Source organism: Rhinoderma darwinii, chromosome 1 (genome assembly GCF_050947455.1).
Source record: "Rhinoderma darwinii isolate aRhiDar2 chromosome 1, aRhiDar2.hap1, whole genome shotgun sequence".
Taxonomy (NCBI): domain Eukaryota; kingdom Metazoa; phylum Chordata; class Amphibia; order Anura; family Rhinodermatidae; genus Rhinoderma; species Rhinoderma darwinii.
The window spans coordinates 4,765,384-4,786,653 of NC_134687.1; the positions used below are offsets into that span (position 1 = coordinate 4,765,384).

The 21,270-nt window shown below is 46.5% G+C and overlaps 1 protein-coding gene across 1 annotated transcript in view; it reads right to left on the bottom strand.

Moving 5' to 3' along the window:
• The window catches only part of LOC142748432 (RING finger protein 145-like), a 34,093-nt gene extending 26,760 nt beyond the window's left edge, over positions 1–7,333 (bottom strand). Inside the window, exons 1-8 of the mRNA XM_075855533.1 lie at positions 7,186–7,333; positions 6,924–6,986; positions 6,009–6,183; positions 2,514–2,622; positions 2,253–2,338; positions 1,464–1,699; positions 960–1,135; positions 714–854 (exon numbers count right to left, since the gene is read on the bottom strand). Coding sequence (XP_075711648.1) covers positions 714–854; positions 960–1,135; positions 1,464–1,699; positions 2,253–2,338; positions 2,514–2,622; positions 6,009–6,165 — 905 coding nt within the window. The 5' untranslated portion in view covers positions 6,166–6,183; positions 6,924–6,986; positions 7,186–7,333. The remainder of the gene's footprint in view (positions 1–713; positions 855–959; positions 1,136–1,463; positions 1,700–2,252; positions 2,339–2,513; positions 2,623–6,008; positions 6,184–6,923; positions 6,987–7,185) is intronic.
• Positions 7,334–21,270: the final 13,937 nt, after the last annotated feature.

Below are 21,270 nucleotides of genomic sequence, written 5' to 3' on the forward strand. Positions count from 1 at the left end.
CAGCAGATTATTACTCACTGTTACTCCCTTATGTAGATACACAGTACATTCATATATTATTACCCTGTCTTAGCAGCATATTACTCACTATTACTCCCTTATGTAGATACACAGTACATTCATATATTATTACCCAGTCTTAGCAGCATATTATTACTCACTATTACTCCCTTATGTAGATACACAGTACATTCATATATTATTCCCCTGTCTTAGCAGTATATTATTACTCACTATTACTCCCTTATGTAGATACACAGTACATTCATATATTATTACCCTGTCTTAGCAGCATATTACTCACTATTACTCCCTTATGTAGATACACAGTACATTCATATATTATTACCCAGTCTTAGCAGCATATTATTACTCACTGTTACTCCCTCATGTAGATACACAGTACATTCCTATATTACCGTCTTAGCAGCATATTATTACTCACTATTACTCCCTCATGTAGATACACAGTACATTCATATATTATTACCCTGTCTTAGCAGCATATTATTACTCACTATTACTCCCTTATGTAGATACACAGTACATTCATATATTATTACCCTGTATTACCAGCAGATTATTACTCACTATTACTCCCTTATGTAGATACACAGTACATTCATATATTATTACCCTGTCTTAGCAGCATATTATTACTCACTGTTACTCCCTCATGTAGATACACAGTACATTCATATATTATTACTCACCTGTGCATGACGTTGCCGGTCTGGAAGGCGGTGTACCCCAGCAGGTAGAACTTGCAGAGATTCAGCGTTCCCAGCGCCAGGTAAGAGACAGTGAAGGTAAGTCCGAAAAGACAGTACGGAGTACCACAGCATTCTGCGACACTGCAACGGATAACACAGCTAACTGCGATACAAATACAGGGAACCCCACAGCAACACGTAATGTACAGAAGTATCAGGTGAGATGCACAGGAGGAAGAGAATTACCTGTTGAGGAAGATGAAGAGGGGCCCCTGCTGCTCCAGAGACCCCGGCTTAGAGGAGAGGGTGCTGTATACGTGAAGAACAAAGACCACCAACCAGAAGACCAGGAACAGCAGAGGCACGGCCACCTGAGACCACAGGGACATCCCGACCGCCACCAGTCTGGAGAGCTCCGTCACCTGCCAAATCCAGAGCACAGAGAGGTAACGTGGCAGGGGGCATGAGTGTGGGGCTCCCTCCAGGGGGAGGCGTCATTTACTTATAGGGTCCACTTTATAGTGCTGCCCTACACAGGCATTGAGTGAGGAGAGGGGTGCGTTCAGCAGGTGGAGTCCTCTGTGGTGCAGCACAGTCCAAACAAGGGGACAAATACGAAGAGTATTATACCAGATACAATGAGCAGGCGGAGGAGACGCAGCACGGAGGGGGGTCACCTATGTAGGGGGGACGCCTGCAGACCCTCACATCTACCTGAGTGAATGAGGTTTCTGGCCGTCATCGTCCTACCTGACACACTTCCTCGTAGGCGGCTCTGAAGAGGCTCAGGAGTCCTCGCAGGCTGGTCAGTGCCACATACGTCATCACCAGCAGGGACGGGGCCATACACAGGGTGCCTAGAAGAGGGAGAGCCTGCAGGGGGAGCCCCACCAGCCGAGCAAGCAGAGGTAGGATGGGGGCAGAGAAGACCCACACCTGGCGCATCCTCATCAGCAGGGAGCAGAGCATCGCAACCATCGCCAGTCCTGCAGAGCAATCACAGCACATACAGTCACCACCAGGCCCAGCAACGCCGCAGACAAGACACAGCAACATATCCACAGGTCGAGGCGGCAGCACACACGTGGCAGGCCACCCCCTCATTGCACGCGCGGACCCGCCGCCACCCCCTCATTGCACGCGCGGACCCGCCGCCGCCACCCCCTCATTGCACGCGTGGGCCCGCCGCCGCCACCCCCTCATTGCACGCGTTGACCCGCCGCCGCCACCCTCATTGCACGCGCGGACCCGCCGCCGCCCCCTCATTTTAAAGGCTCCTGTCGGGGTGCATGGATTTATGGTAGAACAGAATGCACAGACTATAAATGACGAGGTTCATACACAGTAACGATGCTGCATCTGTGGCCAGGACTATGGGCTCCTGGCAGACATATAATAGGGATTCTCCAGGGAGGGGCTGCGCTCTGCCTCAGCTGCTGCGCGCATCTTGTGCTGCTGGAGGAGGCGACGGCTCGCAGGTCTGTAATGAAGAATCTCGCGGCACAGGACGGCGGGATAACAATGCCGGGGTCACCTCACCTGTGAGAGTCCTGACGCTGCGTGTCACAGAGGCGTGGTCCTGAAACACGGACCCCGCAAGCCCCACCTCCTGCCGGATGTAATCCCTGAGGATGAAGAGGGAACACGCGGGTGACACACGGATAACATGAAAAACCCCCACCCCCTCCGATAGATGAGGTACCCGAGCCCCACACCCTCTGATAATGAAAAACACCCCCAAATAACGATCCCAACCCCCTCCGACAGCAAGCCGAGCCCTCTGACACATGGAGGACTCACCTGGTGGTCTGATGAGCCATGTAGAGCAGCAGCGCGGTCAGGAGATACAGGTAGATGTTGAGCAGACAGCGCAGGGGGAGCAGCAGCAGCACCGCACACATCAGCTGAGCTGTAACATCACAAGGAGACACGTCAGCGCCTCACACAGGGGGACACGTCAGCGCCTCACACAGGGGGACACGTCAGCGCCTCACACAGGGGGACACGTCAGCGCCTCACACAGGGGGACACGTCAGCGCCTCACACAGGGGAACACGTCAGCGCCTCACACAGGGGGACACGTCAGCGCCTCACACAGGGGAACACGTCAGCGCCTCACACAGGGGGACAAGTCAGCGCCTCACACAGGGGGACACGTCAGCGCCTCACACAGGGGGACACGTCAGCGCCTCACACAGGGGAACACGTCAGCGCCTCATACAGGGGAACACGTCAGCGCCTCATACAGGGGGACACGTCAGCGCCTCATACAGGGGGACACGTCAGCGCCTCACACAGGGGAACACGTCAGCGCCTCATACAGGGGGACACGTCAGCGCCTCATACAGGGCGATCATTCCGCGCAGACGCCAGCAACCTGTCACCCCAAAAACCTGAGCGCTTGGGCTGCAACTTCCACAGAAAACATGAAGAGCTCTCACAAATTCTACAACTTCCGTAGACGGCAGCGGGGCCAAATCTTTATAGAACGAAACAGAGACCGCGGGGGCCGCAGATGGATGAATGAGGAGCGCGTGACCCCCGTACTCCCGGGAGGAGAGGGTTCAGAGGTGGGAGCCGGGCCGTAGATGGATGAATGGGGAGCGCGTGAGCCCCGTACTCCCGGGAGGAGAGGGTTCAGAGGGGGGAGCCGGGCCGCAGATGAATGAATGGGGAGCGCGTGACCCCCGTACTCCCGGGAGGAGGGTTCAGAGGTGGGAGCCGGGCCGCAGATGAATGAATGGGGAGCGCGTGAGCCCCGTATTCCCAGGAGGAGAGGGTCCAGAGGTGGGAGTCCGGCCGCAGATGAATGAATGAGGAGCGCGTGACCCCCGTACTCCCGGGAGAGGGTCCAGAGGTGGGAGCCGGGCCGTAGATGGTTGAATGAGGAGCGCGTGACCCCCGTACTCCCGGGAGGAGAGTCCAGAGGTGGGAGCCGGGCCGCAGATGGATGAATGGGGAGCGCGAGACCCCCGTACTCCCGGGAGGAGAGGGTCCAGAGGTGGGAGCCGGGCCGTAGATGGATGAATGGGGAGCGTGTGACCCCCATACTCCCAGGAGGAGAGGGTTCAGAGGGGGGAGCCGGGCCGCAGATGAATGAATAGGGAGCGCGTGACCCCCGTACTCCCGGGAGGAGAGGGTCCAGAGGCGGGAGTCCGGCCGCAGATGGATGAATGGGGAGCGCGTGACCCCCGTACTCCCGGGAGGAGAGGGTCCAGAGGCGGGAGTCCGGCCGCAGATGGATGAATGAGGAGCGCGTGACCCCCGTACTCCCGGGAGAAGGTCCAGAGGGGGGAGCCGGGCCGCAGATGGATGAATGGGGAGCGCGTGACCCCCGTACTCCCGGGAGGAGAGGGTTCAGATGGGGGAGCCGGGCCGTAGATGGATGAATGAGGAGCGCGTGACCCCCGTACTCCCGGGAGGAGAGGGTCTAGAGGAGGGAGTCCAGCCGCAGATGAATGAGGAGCGCGTGACCCCCGTACTCCCGGGAGGAGAGGGTTCAGAGGTGGGAGCCGGGCCGCAGATGAATGAATGAGGAGCGCGTGACCCCCGTACTCCCGGGAGGAGAGTCCAGAGGTGGGAGCCGGGCCGCAGATGGATGAATGAGGAGCGCGTGACCCCCGTACTCCCGGGAGAAGGTCCAGAGGGGGGAGCCGGGCCGCAGATGGATGAATGGGGAGCGCGTGACCCCCGTACTCCCGGGAGGAGAGGGTTCAGATGGGGGAGCCGGGCCGTAGATGGATGAATGAGGAGCGCGTGACCCCCGTACTCCCGGGAGGAGAGGGTCTAGAGGAGGGAGTCCAGCCGCAGATGAATGAGGAGCGCGTGACCCCCGTACTCCCGGGAGGAGAGGGTTCAGAGGTGGGAGCCGGGCCGCAGATGAATGAATGAGGAGCGCGTGACCCCCGTACTCCCGGGAGGAGAGTCCAGAGGTGGGAGCCGGGCCGCAGATGAATGAATGAGGAGCGCGTGACCCCCGTACTCCCGGGAGGAGAGGGTCCAGAGGTGGGAGCCGGGCCGCAGATGGATGAATGGGGAGCGAGAGGAGACCCCCGTACTCCCGGGAGGAGAGGGTCCAGAGGTGGGAGCCGGGCCGAAGATGGATGAATGGGGAGCGCGTGACCCCCGTACTCCCGGGAGGAGAGGGTCCAGAGGTGGGAGCCGGGCCGCAGATGGATGAATGGGGAGCACGTGACCTCCGTACTCCCGGGAGGAGAGGGTTCAGAGGGGGAGCCGGGCCGTAGATGGATGAATGAGGAGCGCGTGACCCCCGTACTCCCGGGAGGAGAGGGTCTAGAGGAGGGAGTCCAGCCGCAGATGAATGAGGAGCGCGTGACCCCCGTACTCCCGGGAGGAGAGGGTTCAGAGGGGGAGCCGGGCCGTAGATGGATGAATGAGGAGCGCGTGACCCCCGTACTCCCGGGAGGAGAGGGTCTAGAGGAGGGAGTCCAGCCGCAGATGAATGAATGAGGAGCGCGTGACCCCCGAACTCCCGTGAGGAGAGGGTCTAGAGGTGGGAGCCGGGCCGCAGATGGATGAATGGGGAGCGAGAGGAGACCCCCGTACTCCCGGGAGGAGAGGGTTCAGAGGGGGAGCCGGGCCGTAGATGGATGAATGAGGAGCGCGTGACCCCCGTACTCCCGGGAGGAGAGGGTCTAGAGGAGGGAGTCCAGCCGCAGATGAATGAGGAGCGCGTGACCCCCGAACTCCCGGGAGGAGAGGGTCTAGAGGTGGGAGCCGGGCCGCAGATGGATGAATGAGGAGCGCGTGACCCCCGTACTCCCGGGAGGAGAGTCCAGAGGTGGGAGCCGGGCCGCAGATGGATGAATGGGGAGCGCGAGACCCCCGTACTCCCGGGAGGAGAGGGTTCAGAGGTGGGAGCCGGGCCGTAGATGGATGAATGAGGAGCGCGTGACCCCCGTACTCCCGGGAGGAGAGGGTCCAGAGGTGGGAGCCGGGCCGCAGATGGATGAATGAGGAGCGCGTGACCCCCGTACTCCCGGGAGGAGAGGGTCCAGAGGTGGGAGCCGGGCCGCAGGCAATAATGGCATAACCCAAGAGAACCCCCTGAACGCCCCCATGTGAAAATATATGAAAGGGGCTCCGCGTGCTCCAGCCGCTCACCTGACACCTCACAAGGTGTGAACAGGAGGACAAACCAGCGAGATCACGTGACCTGCAGGCGACAGTCACACATGGCGGTCGCTGCGCTGCCCCCACCCCAGACTGACGGCCGCCTGTTACTGCAGACTGGTTATAGCATCAAACTGGTGATAGATGTGGAATCGTCCTCACCCAGGTAGTAAAAGTCCCGCACAGACAGCGCTCCGAGGACCGAGGGGTCATAGGTCAGGAGGGTGAAGTCCTGGACGTCCCAGCGGTAGAGCAGGTCCAGAGCCACCACGCAGGGGACACGGAGGATGACATTGGCTGCTCCCTCCAGCCGGGACATGACGTCAGCAGTCGTGTCCTGTAGAGGGGGATGGGGGGGAGGAATCAGCACCGCGCACACTACACCAAGCAGCTCCGCGCGCACACTACCCCCGCCAGCTCCGCGCGCACACTACCCCCGCCAGCTCCGCGCGCACACTACCCCCGCCAGCTCCGCGCGCACACTACACCCGCCAGCTCCGCGCGCACACTACACCCGCCAGCTCCGCGCGCACACTACCCCCGCCAGCTCCGCGCGCACACTACACCCGCCAGCTCCGCGCGCACACTACACCCGCCAGCTCCGCGCGCACACTACACCCGCCAGCTCCGCGCGCACACTACACCCGCCAGCTCCGCGCGCACACTACACCCGCCAGCTCCGCGCGCACACTACACCCGCCACCTCCGCGCGCACACTACCCCCGCCAGCTCCGCGCGCACACTACACCCGCCAGCTCCGCGCGCACACTACACCCGCCAGCTCCGCGCGCGCACACTACACCCGCCAGCTCCGCGCGCACACTACCCCCGCCAGCTCCGCGCGCACACTACACCCGCCAGCTCCGCGCGCGCACACTACACCCGCCAGCTCCGCGCGCGCACACTACACCCGCCAGCTCCGCGCGCACACTACACTCGCCAGCTCCGCGCGCACACTACACCCGCCAGCTCCGCGCGCACACTACACCCGCCAGCTCCGCGCGCACACTACACCCGCCAGCTCCGCGCGCACACTACACCCGGCATCGCCACCACCACACCAGGAGCTCCGCCTACTGGAGTCGGGGTATCCCAGCGTTACGGCAGAGATGGACCCCAAAGTGGAAAGATCCCGGGAACCTACAGGAAGGAGAAATAACAGATCTGATAATCCAGACTATAAACCCCAGAATATATAACCGACTATATACCCCCCACCCCTTATACTCCCCCCCCCCAGACTATATCCTCCCCCCGACTATATTCTCCCCCCCCAGACTTTATACTCCCCACCCCCAGACTATATACTCCGCATCTCTCCCCTATTCCTCACACGTACCTCCCGTTAGTTCTCGGTGTTTTCTGGCGCCTCCTGTCACTTCAAGTCCCGGGACAGGTGACGCTGGGGTATTGACGCCGGATCCGCCATGTTGGGTGAGGGCAGAGGTCGGAGAACCGCGCACAGTGACGCCATGACGGGAAATCGGCCATGTTTAACGAGGGAAACTGGAGAGAAGGTAAAGGCAAGTGCGCATGCGTATAGTCAGCGCTTCGGCGTCCCCTGGCGGTACTGTGAGGTAATGTGCCAGCGCTGTGCTCCCTACAGTAGTAGTGTTACTCAGTGATAATCCTCCTGCAGTAGTAGTATTATTCAGTGATAGTCCTCCAGCAGTAGTAGTATTATTCAGTGATAGTCCTCCTGCAGTAGTAGTATTATTCAGTGATAGTCCTCCAGCAGTAGTAGTATTATTCAGTGATAGTCCTCCTGCAGTAGTAGTATTATTCAGTGATAGTCCTCCTGCAGTAGTAGTATTATTCAGTGATAGTATTCCAGCAGTAGTAGTATTATTCAGTGATTGTCCTCCAGCAGTAGTAGTATTATTCAGTGATAGTCCTCCAGCAGTAGTAGTATTATTCAGTGATAGTCCTCCTGCAGTAGTAGTATTATTCAGTGATAGTCCTCCTGCAGTAGTAGTATTATTCAGTGATAGTCCTCCAGCAGTAGTAGTATTATTCAGTGATAGTCTTCCAGCAGTAGTAGTATTATTCAGTAATAGTCCTCCTGCAGTAGTAGTATTATTCAGTGATAGTCCTCCTGCAGTAGTAGTATTATTCAGTGATAGTCCTCCAGCAGTAGTAGTATTATTCAGTGATAGTCCTCCAGCAGTAGTAGTATTATTCAGTGATAGTCCTCCAGCAGTAGTAGTATTATTCAGTGATAGTCCTCCAGCAGTAGTAGTATTATTCAGTGATAGTCCTCCAGCAGTAGTAGTATTATTCAGTGATAGTCCTCCAGCAGTAGTAGTATTATTCAGTGATAGTCCTCCTGCAGTAGTAGTATTATTCAGTGATAGTCCTCCAGCAGTAGTAGTATTATTCAGTGATAGTCCTCCAGCAGTAGTAGTATTATTCAGTGATAGTCCTCCAGCAGTAGTAGTATTATTCAGTGATAGTCCTCCAGCAGTAGTAGTATTATTCAGTGATAGTCCTCCAGCAGTAGTAGTATTATTCAGTGATAGTCCTCCTGCAGTAGTAGTATTATTCAGTGATAGTCCTCCAGCAGTAGTAGTGTTATTCAGTGATAGTCCTCCAGCAGTAGTAGTATTATTCAGTGATAGTCCTTCAGCAGTAGTAGTATTATTCAGTGATAGTCCTCCAGCAGTAGTAGTATTATTCAGTGATAGTCCTCCAGTAGTAGTAGTATTATTCAGTGATAGTTCTCCAGCAGTAGTAGTATTATTCAGTGATAGTCCTCCTGCAGTAGTAGTATTATTCAGTGATAGTCCTCTAGCAGTAGTAGTATTATTCAGTGATAGTCCTCCTGCAGTAGTAGTGTTATTCAGTGATAGTCCTCCAGCAGTAGTAGTATTATTCAGTGATAGTCCTCCAGCAGTAGTAGTATTATTCAGTGATAGTCCTCCAGCAGTAGTAGTATTATTCAGTGATAGTTCTCCAGCAGTAGTAGTATTATTCAGTGATAGTCCTCCAGCAGTAGTAGTATTATTCAGTGATAGTCCTCCAGCAGTAGTAGTATTATTCAGTGATAGTCCTCCAGCAGTAGTAGTATTATTCAGTGATAGTCCTCCAGCAGTAGTAGTATTATTCAGTGATAGTCTTCCAGCAGTAGTAGTATTATTCAGTGATAGTCTTCCAGCAGTAGTAGTGTTATTCAGTGATAGTCCTCCTGCAGTAGTAGTATTATTCAGTGATAGTCCTCCAGCAGTAGTAGTATTATTCAGTGATAGTCCTCCAGCAGTAGTAGTATTATTCAGTGATAGTTCTCCAGCAGTAGTAGTATTATTCAGTGATAGTCCTCCAGCAGTAGTAGTATTATTCAGTGATAGTGCTCCAGCAGTAGTAGTATTATTCAGTGATAGTTCTCCAGCAGTAGTAGTATTATTCAGTGATAGTCCTCCAGCAGTAGTAGTATTATTCAGTGATAGTGCTCCAGCAGTAGTAGTATTATTCAGTGATAGTTCTCCAGCAGTAGTAGTATTATTCAGTGATAGTCCTCCAGCAGTAGTAGTATTATTCAGTGATAGTCCTCCAGCAGTAGTAGTATTATTCAGTGATAGTCCTCCAGCAGTAGCAGTGTTACTCAGTGATAATCCTCCTGCAGTAGTAGTATTATTCAGTGATAGTTCTCCAGCAGTAGTAGTATTATTCAGTGATAGTCCTCCAGCAGTAGTAGTATTATTCAGTGATAGTGCTCCAGCAGTAGTAGTATTATTCAGTGATAGTTCTCCAGCAGTAGTAGTATTATTCAGTGATAGTGCTCCAGCAGTAGTAGTATTATTCAGTGATAGTCCTCCTGCAGTAGTAGTATTATTCAGTGATAGTCCTCCTGCAGTAGTAGTATTATTCAGTGATAGTCCTCCAGCAGTAGTAGTATTATTCAGTGATAGTCCTCCAGCAGTAGTAGTATTATTCAGTAATAGTCTTCCAGCAGTAGTAGTATTATTCAGTGATAGTCCTCCTGCAGTAGTAGTATTATTCAGTGATAGTCTTCCAGCAGTAGTAGTGTTATTCAGTGATAGTTCTCCAGCAGTAGTAGTATTATTCAGTGATAGTCCTCCAGCAGTAGTAGTATTATTCAGTGATAGTGCTCCAGCAGTAGTAGTATTATTCAGTGATAGTTCTCCAGCAGTAGTAGTATTATTCAGTGATAGTGCTCCAGCAGTAGTAGTATTATTCAGTGATAGTCCTCCTGCAGTAGTAGTATTATTCAGTGATAGTCCTCCTGCAGTAGTAGTATTATTCAGTGATAGTCCTCCAGCAGTAGTAGTATTATTCAGTGATAGTCTTCCAGCAGTAGTAGTATTATTCAGTGATAGTCCTCCAGCAGTAGTAGTATTATTCAGTGATAGTCCTCCAGCAGTAGTAGTATTATTCAGTGATAGTCCTCCAGCAGTAGTAGTATTATTCAGTGATAGTCTTCCAGCAGTAGTAGTATTATTCAGTGATAGTCTTCCAGCAGTAGTAGTATTATTCAGTGATAGTCCTCCAGCAGTAGTAGTATTATTCAGTGATAGTCCTCCTGCAGTAGTAGTATTATTCAGTGATAGTCCTCCAGCAGTAGTAGTATTATTCAGTGATAGTCCTCCAGCAGTAGTAGTATTATTCAGTGATAGTCCTCCAGCAGTAGTAGTATTATTCAGTGATAGTCCTCCAGCAGTAGTAGTATTATTCAGTGATAGTCCTCCAGCAGTAGTAGTATTATTCAGTGATAGTCCTCCAGCAGTAGTAGTATTATTCAGTGATAGTCCTCCAGCAGTAGTAGTATTATTCAGTGATAGTCCTCCAGCAGTAGTAGTATTATTCAGTGATAGTCCTCCAGCAGTAGTAGTATTATTCAGTGATAGTCCTCCAGCAGTAGTAGTATTATTCAGTGATAGTCCTCCAGCAGTAGTAGTATTATTCAGTGATAGTCCTCCAGCAGTAGTAGTATTATTCAGTGATAGTCTTCCAGCAGTAGTAGTATTATTCAGTGATAGTCTTCCAGCAGTAGTAGTATTATTCAGTGATAGTCCTCCAGCAGTAGTAGTATTATTCAGTGATAGTCCTCCTGCAGTAGTAGTATTATTCAGTGATAGTCCTCCTGCAGTAGTAGTATTATTCAGTGATAGTCCTCCAGCAGTAGTAGTATTATTCAGTGATAGTCCTCCAGCAGTAGTAGTATTATTCAGTGATAGTCCTCCAGCAGTAGTAGTATTATTCAGTGATAGTCTTCCAGCAGTAGTAGTATTATTCAGTGATAGTCCTCCAGCAGTAGTAGTATTATTCAGTGATAGTCCTCCAGCAGTAGTAGTATTATTCAGTGATAGTCCTCCAGCAGTAGTAGTATTATTCAGTGATAGTCCTCCAGCAGTAGTAGTATTATTCAGTGATAGTCCTCCAGCAGTAGTAGTATTATTCAGTGATAGTCCTCCAGCAGTAGTAGTATTATTCAGTGATAGTCCTCCAGCAGTAGTAGTATTATTCAGTGATAGTCCTCCAGCAGTAGTAGTATTATTCAGTGATAGTCTTCCAGCAGTAGTAGTATTATTCAGTGATAGTCTTCCAGCAGTAGTAGTATTATTCAGTGATAGTCCTCCAGCAGTAGTAGTATTATTCAGTGATAGTCCTCCAGCAGTAGTAGTATTATTCAGTGATAGTCCTCCAGCAGTAGTAGTATTATTCAGTGATAGTCCTCCAGCAGTAGTAGTATTATTCAGTGATAGTCCTCCAGCAGTAGTAGTATTATTCAGTGATAGTCCTCCAGCAGTAGTAGTATTATTCAGTGATAGTCCTCCAGCAGTAGTAGTATTATTCAGTGATAGTCCTCCAGCAGTAGTAGTATTATTCAGTGATAGTCCTCCAGCAGTAGTAGTATTATTCAGTGATAGTCCTCCTGTAGTAGTAGTATTATTCAGTGATAGTCCTCCAGCAGTAGTAGTATTATTCAGTGATAGTCCTCCAGCAGTAGTAGTATTATTCAGTGATAGTCCTCCAGCAGTAGTAGTATTATTCAGTGATAGTCCTCCAGCAGTAGTAGTATTATTCAGTGATAGTCCTCCAGCAGTAGTAGTATTATTCAGTGATAGTCCTCCAGCAGTAGTAGTATTATTCAGTGATAGTCCTCCAGCAGTAGTAGTATTATTCAGTGATAGTCTTCCAGCAGTAGTAGTATTATTCAGTGATAGTCCTCCAGCAGCAGTAGTATTATTCAGTGATAGTCCTCCAGCAGTAGTAGTATTATTCAGCGATAGTCCTCCAGCAGTAGTAGTATTATTCAGTGATAGTCTTCCAGCAGTAGTAGTATTATTCAGTGATAGTCCTCCAGCAGTAGTAGTATTATTCAGTGATAGTCTTCCAGCAGTAGTAGTATTATTCAGTGATAGTCCTCCAGCAGTAGTAGTATTATTCAGTGATAGTCCTCCTGCAGTAGTAGTATTATTCAGTGATAGTCCTCCAGCAGTAGTAGTATTATTCAGTGATAGTCCTCCAGCAGTAGTAGTATTATTCAGTGATAGTCCTCCTGCAGTAGTAGTATTATTCAGTGATAGTCTTCCAGCAGTAGTAGTATTATTCAGTGATAGTCCTCCAGCAGTAGTAGTATTATTCAGTGATAGTCCTCCAGCAGTAGTAGTATTATTCAGTGATAGTCCTCCAGCAGTAGTAGTATTATTCAGTGATAGTCCTCCAGCAGTAGTAGTATTATTCAGTGATAGTCCTCCTGTAGTAGTAGTATTATTCAGTGATAGTCCTCCTGCAGTAGTAGTATTATTCAGTGATAGTCCTCCTGCAGTAGTAGTATTATTCAGTGATAGTCCTCCAGCAGTAGTAGTATTATTCAGTGATAGTTCTCCAGCAGTAGTAGTATTATTCAGTGATAGTCCTCCAGCAGTAGTAGTGTTATTCAGTGATAGTCCTCCAGCAGTAGTAGTATTATTCAGTGATAGTCCTCCTGCAGTAGTAGTATTATTCAGTGATAGTCCTCCTGCAGTAGTAGTATTATTCAGTGATAGTCCTCCAGCAGTAGTAGTATTATTCAGTGATAGTCCTCCAGCAGTAGTAGTATTATTCAGTGATAGTCCTCCTGCAGTAGTAGTATTATTCAGTGATAGTCTTCCAGCAGTAGTAGTATTATTCAGTGATAGTCCTCCTGTAGTAGTAGTATTATTCAGTGATAGTCCTCCTGCAGTAGTAGTATTATTCAGTGATAGTCCTCCAGCAGTAGTAGTATTATTCAGTGATAGTCCTCCAGCAGTAGTAGTATTATTCAGTGATAGTCCTCCAGCAGTAGTAGTATTATTCAGTGATAGTCCTCCAGCAGTAGTAGTATTATTCAGTGATAGTCTTCCAGCAGTAGTAGTATTATTCAGTGATAGTCTTCCAGCAGTAGTAGTATTATTCAGTGATAGTCCTCCAGCAGTAGTAGTATTATTCAGTGATAGTCCTCCAGCAGTAGTAGTATTATTCAGTGATAGTCCTCCAGCAGTAGTAGTATTATTCAGTGATAGTCCTCCAGCAGTAGCAGTGTTATTCAGTGATAGTCCTCCAGCAGTAGTAGTATTATTCAGTGATAGTCCTCCAGCAGTAGTAGTATTATTCAGTGATAGTCCTCCATCAGTAGTAGTATTATTCAGTGATAGTCCTCCAGCAGTAGTAGTATTATTCAGTGATAGTCCTCCAGCAGTAGCAGTGTTATTCAGTGATAGTCCTCCAGCAGTAGTAGTATTATTCAGTGATAGTCCTCCAGCAGTAGTAGTGTTATTCAGTGATAGTTCTCCAGCAGTAGTAGTATTATTCAGTGATAGTCCTCCAGCAGTAGTAGTATTATTCAGTGATAGTGCTCCAGCAGTAGTAGTATTATTCAGTGATAGTCCTCCAGCAGTAGTAGTATTATTCAGTGATAGTCCTCCAGCAGTAGCAGTATTATTCAGTGATAGTCTTCCAGCAGTAGTAGTATTATTCAGTGATAGTGCTCCAGCAGTAGTAGTATTATTCAGTGATAGTCCTCCAGCAGTAGTAGTATTATTCAGTGATAGTCCTCCAGCAGTAGTAGTATTATTCAGTGATAGTCTTCCTGCAGTAGTAGTATTATTCAGTGATAGTCCTCCAGCAGTAGTAGTATTATTCAGTGATAGTCCTCCAGCAGTAGTAGTATTATTCAGTGATAGTCCTCCAGCAGTAGTAGTGTTATTCAGTGATAGTCCTCCTGCAGTAGTAGTATTATTCAGTGATAGTCCTCCAGCAGTAGTAGTATTATTCAGTGATAGTCCTCCTGCAGTAGTAGTATTATTCAGTGATAGTGCTCCAGCAGTAGTAGTGTTATTCAGTGATAGTCCTCCAGCAGTAGTAGTATTATTCAGTGATAGTCTTCCAGCAGTAGTAGTATTATTCAGTGATAGTCCTCCTGCAGTAGTAGTATTATTCAGTGATAGTCCTCCAGCAGTAGTAGTATTATTCAGTGATAGTCCTCCAGCAGTAGTAGTATTATTCAGTGATAGTCCTCCAGCAGTAGTAGTATTATTCAGTGATAGTCCTCCAGCAGTAGTAGTATTATTCAGTGATAGTCCTCCTGCAGTAGTAGTATTATTCAGTGATAGTCCTCCAGCAGTAGTAGTATTATTCAGTGATAGTCCTCCAGCAGTAGTAGTATTATTCAGTGATAGTCTTCCAGCAGTAGTAGTATTATTCAGTGATAGTCTTCCAGCAGTAGTAGTATTATTCAGTGATAGTCTTCCAGCAGTAGTAGTATTATTCAGTGATAGTCCTCCTGCAGTAGTAGTATTATTCAGTGATAGTCCTCCTGCAGTAGTAGTATTATTCAGTGATAGTCCTCCAGCATTAGTAGTATTATTCAGTGATAGTCTTCCAGCAGTAGTAGTATTATTCAGTGATAGTCCTCCTGCAGTAGTAGTATTATTCAGTGATAGTCCTCCAGCAGTAGTAGTATTATTCAGTGATAGTCCTCCAGCAGTAGTAGTATTATTCAGTGATAGTCCTCCAGCAGTAGTAGTATTATTCAGTGATAGTCCTCCTGCAGTAGTAGTATTATTCAGTGATAGTTCTCCAGCAGTAGTAGTATTATTCAGTGATAGTCTTCCAGCAGTAGTAGTATTATTCAGTGATAGTCCTCCAGCAGTAGTAGTATTATTCAGTGATATTCCTCCTGCAGTAGTAGTAATATTCAGTGATAGTCCTCCAGCAGTAGTAGTATTATTCAGTGATAGTCCTCCAGCAGTAGTAGTATTATTCAGTGATATTCCTCCTGCAGTAGTAGTAATATTCAGTGATAGTCCTCCAGCAGTAGTAGTATTATTCAGTGATAGTCCTCCAGCAGTAGTAGTATTATTCAGTGATAGTCCTCCAGCAGTAGTAGTATTATTCAGTGATAGTGCTCCAGCAGTAGTAGTATTATTCAGTGATAGTCCTCCAGCAGTAGTAGTATTATTCAGTGATAGTCCTCCTGCAGTAGTAGTATTATTCAGTGATAGTTCTCCAGCAGTAGTAGTATTATTCAGTGATAGTCTTCCAGCAGTAGTAGTGTTATTCAGTGATAGTCCTCCAGCAGTAGTAGTATTATTCAGTGATAGTCCTCCTGCAGTAGTAGTATTATTCAGTGATAGTCCTCCTGCAGTAGTAGTATTATTCAGTGATAGTCCTCCTGCAGTAGTAGTATTATTCAGTGATAGTCTTCCAGCAGTAGTAGTATTATTCAGTGATAGTCCTCCAGCAGTAGTAGTGTTATTCAGTGATAGTCCTCCTGCAGTAGTAGTATTATTCAGTGATAGTCCTCCAGCAGTAGTAGTATTATTCAGTGATAGTCCTCCAGCAGTAGTAGTATTATTCAGTGATAGTCTTCCAGCAGTAGTAGTATTATTCAGTGATAGTCCTCCAGCAGTAGTAGTATTATTCAGTGATAGTCCTCCTGCAGTAGTAGTATTATTCAGTGATAGTCCTCCAGCAGTAGTAGTATTATTCAGTGATATTCCTCCTGCAGTAGTAGTATTATTCAGTGATAGTCCTCCAGCAGTAGTAGTATTATTCAGTGATAGTCCTCCAGCAGTAGTAGTATTATTCAGTGATAGTCTTCCAGCAGTAGTAGTATTATTCAGTGATAGTCTTCCGGCAGTAGTAGTATTATTCAGTGATAGTCCTCCTGCAGTAGTAGTATTATTCAGTGATAGTCCTCCTGCAGTAGTAGTATTATTCAGTGATAGTCTTCCAGCAGTAGTAGTATTATTCAGTGATAGTCTTCCGGCAGTAGTAGTATTATTCAGTGATAGTCCTCCTGCAGTAGTAGTATTATTCAGTGATAGTCCTCCAGCAGTAGTAGTATTATTCAGTGATAGTCCTCATGCAGTAGTAGTATTATTCAGTGATAGTCCTCCTGCAGTAGTAGTATTATTCAGTGATAGTCCTCCAGCAGTAGTAGTATTATTCAGTGATAGTCCTCCAGCAGTAGTAGTATTATTCAGTGATAGTCCTCCAGCAGTAGTAGTATTATTCAGTGATAGTCCTCCAGCAGTAGTAGTATTATTCAGTGATAGTCCTCCAGCAGTAGTAGTATTATTCAGTGATAGTTCTCCAGCAGTAGTAGTATTATTCAGTGATAGTCCTCCAGCAGTAGTAGTATTATTCAGTGATAGTCCTCCAGCAGTAGTAGTATTATTCAGTGATAGTCCTCCAGCAGTAGTAGTATTATTCAGGGATAGTCTTCCAGCAGTAGTAGTATTATTCAGTGATAGTCTTCCAGCAGTAGTAGTATTATTCAGTGATAGTCCTCCAGCAGTAGTAGTATTATTCAGTGATAGTCCTCCAGCAGTAGTAGTATTATTCAGTGATAGTCCTCCTGCAGTAGTAGTATTATTCAGTGATAGTCCTCCAGCAGTAGTAGTATTATTCAGTGATAGTTCTCCAGCAGTAGTAGTATTATTCAGTGATAGTCCTCCAGCAGTAGTAGTGTTATTCAGTGATAGTCCTCCAGCAGTAGTAGTATTATTCAGTGATAGTCCTCCTGCAGTAGTAGTGTTACTCAGTGATAATCCTCCTGCAGTAGTAGTATTATTCAGTGATAGTCCTCCAGCAGTAGTAGTATTATTCAGTGATAGTCCTCCTGCAGTAGTAGTATTATTCAGTGATAGTCCTCCAGCAGTAGTAGTATTATTCAGTGATAGTCTTCCAGCAGTAGTAGTATTATTCAGTGATAGTCCTCCAGCAGTAGTAGTATTATTCAGTGATAGTCCTGCAGCAGTAGTAGTATTATTCAGTGATAGTCCTCCAGCAGTAGTAGTATTATTCAGTGATAGTCCTCCAGCAGTAGTAGTATTATTCAGTGATAGTCCTCCTGCAGTAGTAGTATTATACAGTGATAGTCCTCCAGCAGTAGTAGTATTATTCAGTGATAGTCCTCCAGCAGTAGTAGTATTATTCAGTGATAGTCCTCCAGCAGTAGTAGTATTATTCAGTGATAGTCCTCCAGCAGTAGTAGTATTATTCAGTGATAGTCCTCCAGCAGTAGTAGTGTTATTCAGTGATAGTCTTCCTGCAGTAGTAGTATTATTCAGTGATAGTCCTCCAGCAGTAGTAGTATTATTCAGTGATAGTCCTCCTGCAGTAGTAGTATTATTCAGTGATAGTCCTCCTGCAGTAGTAGTATTATTCAGTGATAGTCCTCCAGCAGTAGTAGTATTATTCAGTGATAGTCCTCCTGCAGTAGTAGTATTATTCAGTGATAGTCTTCCAGCAGTAGTAGTATTATTCAGTGATAGTCCTCCAGCAGTAGTAGTATTATTCAGTGATAGTCCTCCAGCAGTAGTAGTATTATTCAGTGATAGTCTTCCAGCAGTAGTAGTGTTATTCAGTGATAGTCCTCCAGCAGTAGTAGTGTTATTCAGTGATAGTCCTCCAGCAGTAGTAGTATTATTCAGTGATAGTCCTCCAGCAGTAGTAGTATTATTCAGTGATAGTCCTCCAGCAGTAGTAGTATTATTCAGTGATTGTCCTCCAGCAGTAGTAGTGTTATTCAGTGATAGTCCTCCTGCAGTAGTAGTGTTACTCAGTGATAATCCTCCTGCAGTAGTAGTATTATTCAGTGATAGTCCTCCAGCAGTAGTAGTATTATTCAGTGATTGTCCTCCAGCAGTAGTAGTGTTATTCAGTGATAGTCCTCCTGCAGTAGTAGTGTTACTCAGTGATAATCCTCCAGCAGTAGTAGTATTATTCAGTGATAGTCCTCCTGCAGTAGTAGTATTATTCAGTGATAGTCCTCCAGCAGTAGTAGTATTATTCAGTGATTGTCCTCCAGCAGTAGTAGTGTTATTCAGTGATAGTCCTCCAGCAGTAGTAGTATTATTCAGTGATAGTCCTCCAGCAGTAGTAGTATTATTCAGTGATAGTCTTCCAGCAGTAGTAGTATTATTCAGTGATAGTCCTCCAGCAGTAGTAGTATTATTCAGTGATAGTCCTCCAGCAGTAGTAGTATTATTCAGTGATAGTCCTCCAGCAGTAGTAGTATTATTCAGTGATAGTCCTCCAGCAGTAGTAGTATTATTCAGTGATAGTGCTCCAGCAGTAGTAGTATTATTCAGTGATAGTCCTCCAGCAGTAGTAGTATTATTCAGTGATAGTCCTCCTGCAGTAGTAGTATTATTCAGTGATAGTCCTCCTGCAGTAGTAGTATTATTCAGTGATAGTCCTCCAGCAGTAGTAGTGTTATTCAGTGATAGTCCTCCTGCAGTAGTAGTATTATTCAGTGATAGTCTTCCAGCAGTAGTAGTGTTATTCAGTGATAGTCCTCCTGCAGTAGTAGTATTATTCAGTGATAGTTCTCCAGCAGTAGTAGTATTATTCAGTGATAGTCCTCCTGCAGTAGTAGTATTATTCAGTGATAGTCCTCCAGCAGTAGTAGTATTATTCAGTGATAGTCTTCCAGCAGTAGTAGTATTATTCAGTGATAGTCCTCCAGCAGTAGTAGTGTTATTCAGTGATAGTCCTCCAGCAGTAGTAGTATTATTCAGTGATAGTCCTCCAGCAGTAGTAGTATTATTCAGTGATAGTCCTCCAGCAGTAGTAGTATTATTCAGTGATAGTCCTCCAGCAGTAGTAGTATTATTCAGTGATAGTCCTCCTGCAGTAGTAGTATTATTCAGTGATAGTCCTCCCGCAGTAGTAGTATTATTCAGTGATAGTCCTCCAGCAGTAGTAGTGTTATTCAGTGATAGTCCTCCAGCAGTAGTAGTATTATTCAGTGATAGTCCTCCAGCAGTAGTAGTATTATTCAGTGATAGTCTTCCAGCAGTAGTAGTATTATTCAGTGATAGTCCTCCAGCAGTAGTAGTATTATTCAGTGATAGTCTTCCAGCAGTAGTAGTATTATTCAGTGATAGTCCTCCAGCAGTAGTAGTATTATTCAGTGATAGTCCTCCAGTAGTAGTAGTATTATTCAGTGATAGTCCTCCAGCAGTAGTAGTGTTATTCAGTGATAGTCCTCCAGCAGTAGTAGTATTATTCAGTGATAGTCTTCCAGCAGTAGTAGTATTATTCAGTGATAGTCCTCCAGCAGTAGTAGTATTATTCAGTGATAGTCCTCCTGCAGTAGTAGTATTATTAAGTGATAGTCCTCCAGCAGTAGTAGTGTTATTCAGTGATAGTCTTCCAGCAGTAGTAGTATTATTCAGTGATAGTCCTCCAGCAGTAGTAGTATTATTCAGTGATAGTTCTCCTGCAGTAGTAGTATTATTCAGTGATAGTCCTCCAGCAGTAGTAGTGTTATTCAGTGATAGTCCTCCAGCAGTAGTAGTATTATTCAGTGATAGTCCTCCAGCAGTAGTAGTATTATTCAGTGATAGTCCTCCAGCAGTAGTAATATTATTCAGTGATAGTCCTCCAGCAGTAGTAGTATTATTCAGTGATAGTCCTCCTGCAGTAGTAGTATTATTCAGTGATAGTCCTCCAGCAGTAGTAGTATTATTCAGTGATAGTCCTCCAGCAGTAGTAGTATTATTCAGTGATAGTTCTCCAGCAGTAGTAGTATTATTCAGTGATAGTCCTCCTGCAGTAGTAGTATTATTAAGTGATAGTCCTCCTGCAGTAGTAGTATTATTCAGTGATAGTCCTCCAGCAGTAGTAGTATTATTCAGTGATAGTCCTCCTGCAGTAGTAGTATTATTCAGTGATAGTCCTCCAGCAGTAGTAGTATTATTCAGTGATAGTCCTCCAGCAGTAGTAGTATTATTCAGTGATAGTTCTCCAGCAGTAGTAGTATTATTCAGTGATAGTCTTCCAGCAGTAGTAGTATTATTCAGTGATAGTCCTCCAGCAGTAGTAGTATTATTCAGTGATAGTCCTCCAGCAGTAGTAATATTATTCAGTGATAGTCCTCCAGCAGTAGTAGTATTATTCAGTGATAGTCCTCCTGCAGTAGTAGTATTATTCAGTGATTGTCCTCCTGCAGTAGTAGTATTATTCAGTGATAGTCCTCCTGCAGTAGTAGTATTATTCAGTGATAGTCCTCCAGCAGTAGTAGTATTATTCAGTGATAGTCCTCCAGCAGTAGTAGTATTATTCAGTGATTGTCCTCCTGCAGTAGTAGTATTATTCAGTGATAGTCCTCCTGCAGTAGTAGTATTATTCAGTGATAGTCCTCCAGCAGTAGTAGTATTATTCAGTGATAGTCCTCCAGCAGTAGTAGTATTATTCAGTGATAGTCCTCCAGCAGTAGTAGTATTATTCAGTGATAGTCCTCCAGCAGTAGTAGTATTATTCAGTGATAGTCCTCCAGCAGTAGTAGTATTATTCAGTGATAGTCCTCCAGCAGTAGTAGTATTATTCAGTGATAGTCCTCCAGCAGTAGTAGTATTATTCAGTGATAGTCCTCCTGCAGTAGTAGTATTATTCAGTGATAGTCCTCCCGCAGTAGTAGTATTATTCAGTGATAGTCCTCCAGCAGTAGTAGTGTTATTCAGTGATAGTCCTCCAGCAGTAGTAGTATTATTCAGTGATAGTCCTCCAGCAGTAGTAGTATTATTCAGTGATAGTCTTCCAGCAGTAGTAGTATTATTCAGTGATAGTCCTCCAGCAGTAGTAGTATTATTCAGTGATAGTCTTCCAGCAGTAGTAGTATTATTCAGTGATAGTCCTCCAGCAGTAGTAGTATTATTCAGTGATAGTCCTCCAGTAGTAGTAGTATTATTCAGTGATAGTCCTCCAGCAGTAGTAGTGTTATTCAGTGATAGTCCTCCAGCAGTAGTAGTATTATTCAGTGATAGTCTTCCAGCAGTAGTAGTATTATTCAGTGATAGTCCTCCAGCAGTAGTAGTATTATTCAGTGATAGTCCTCCTGCAGTAGTAGTATTATTAAGTGATAGTCCTCCAGCAGTAGTAGTGTTATTCAGTGATAGTCTTCCAGCAGTAGTAGTATTATTCAGTGATAGTC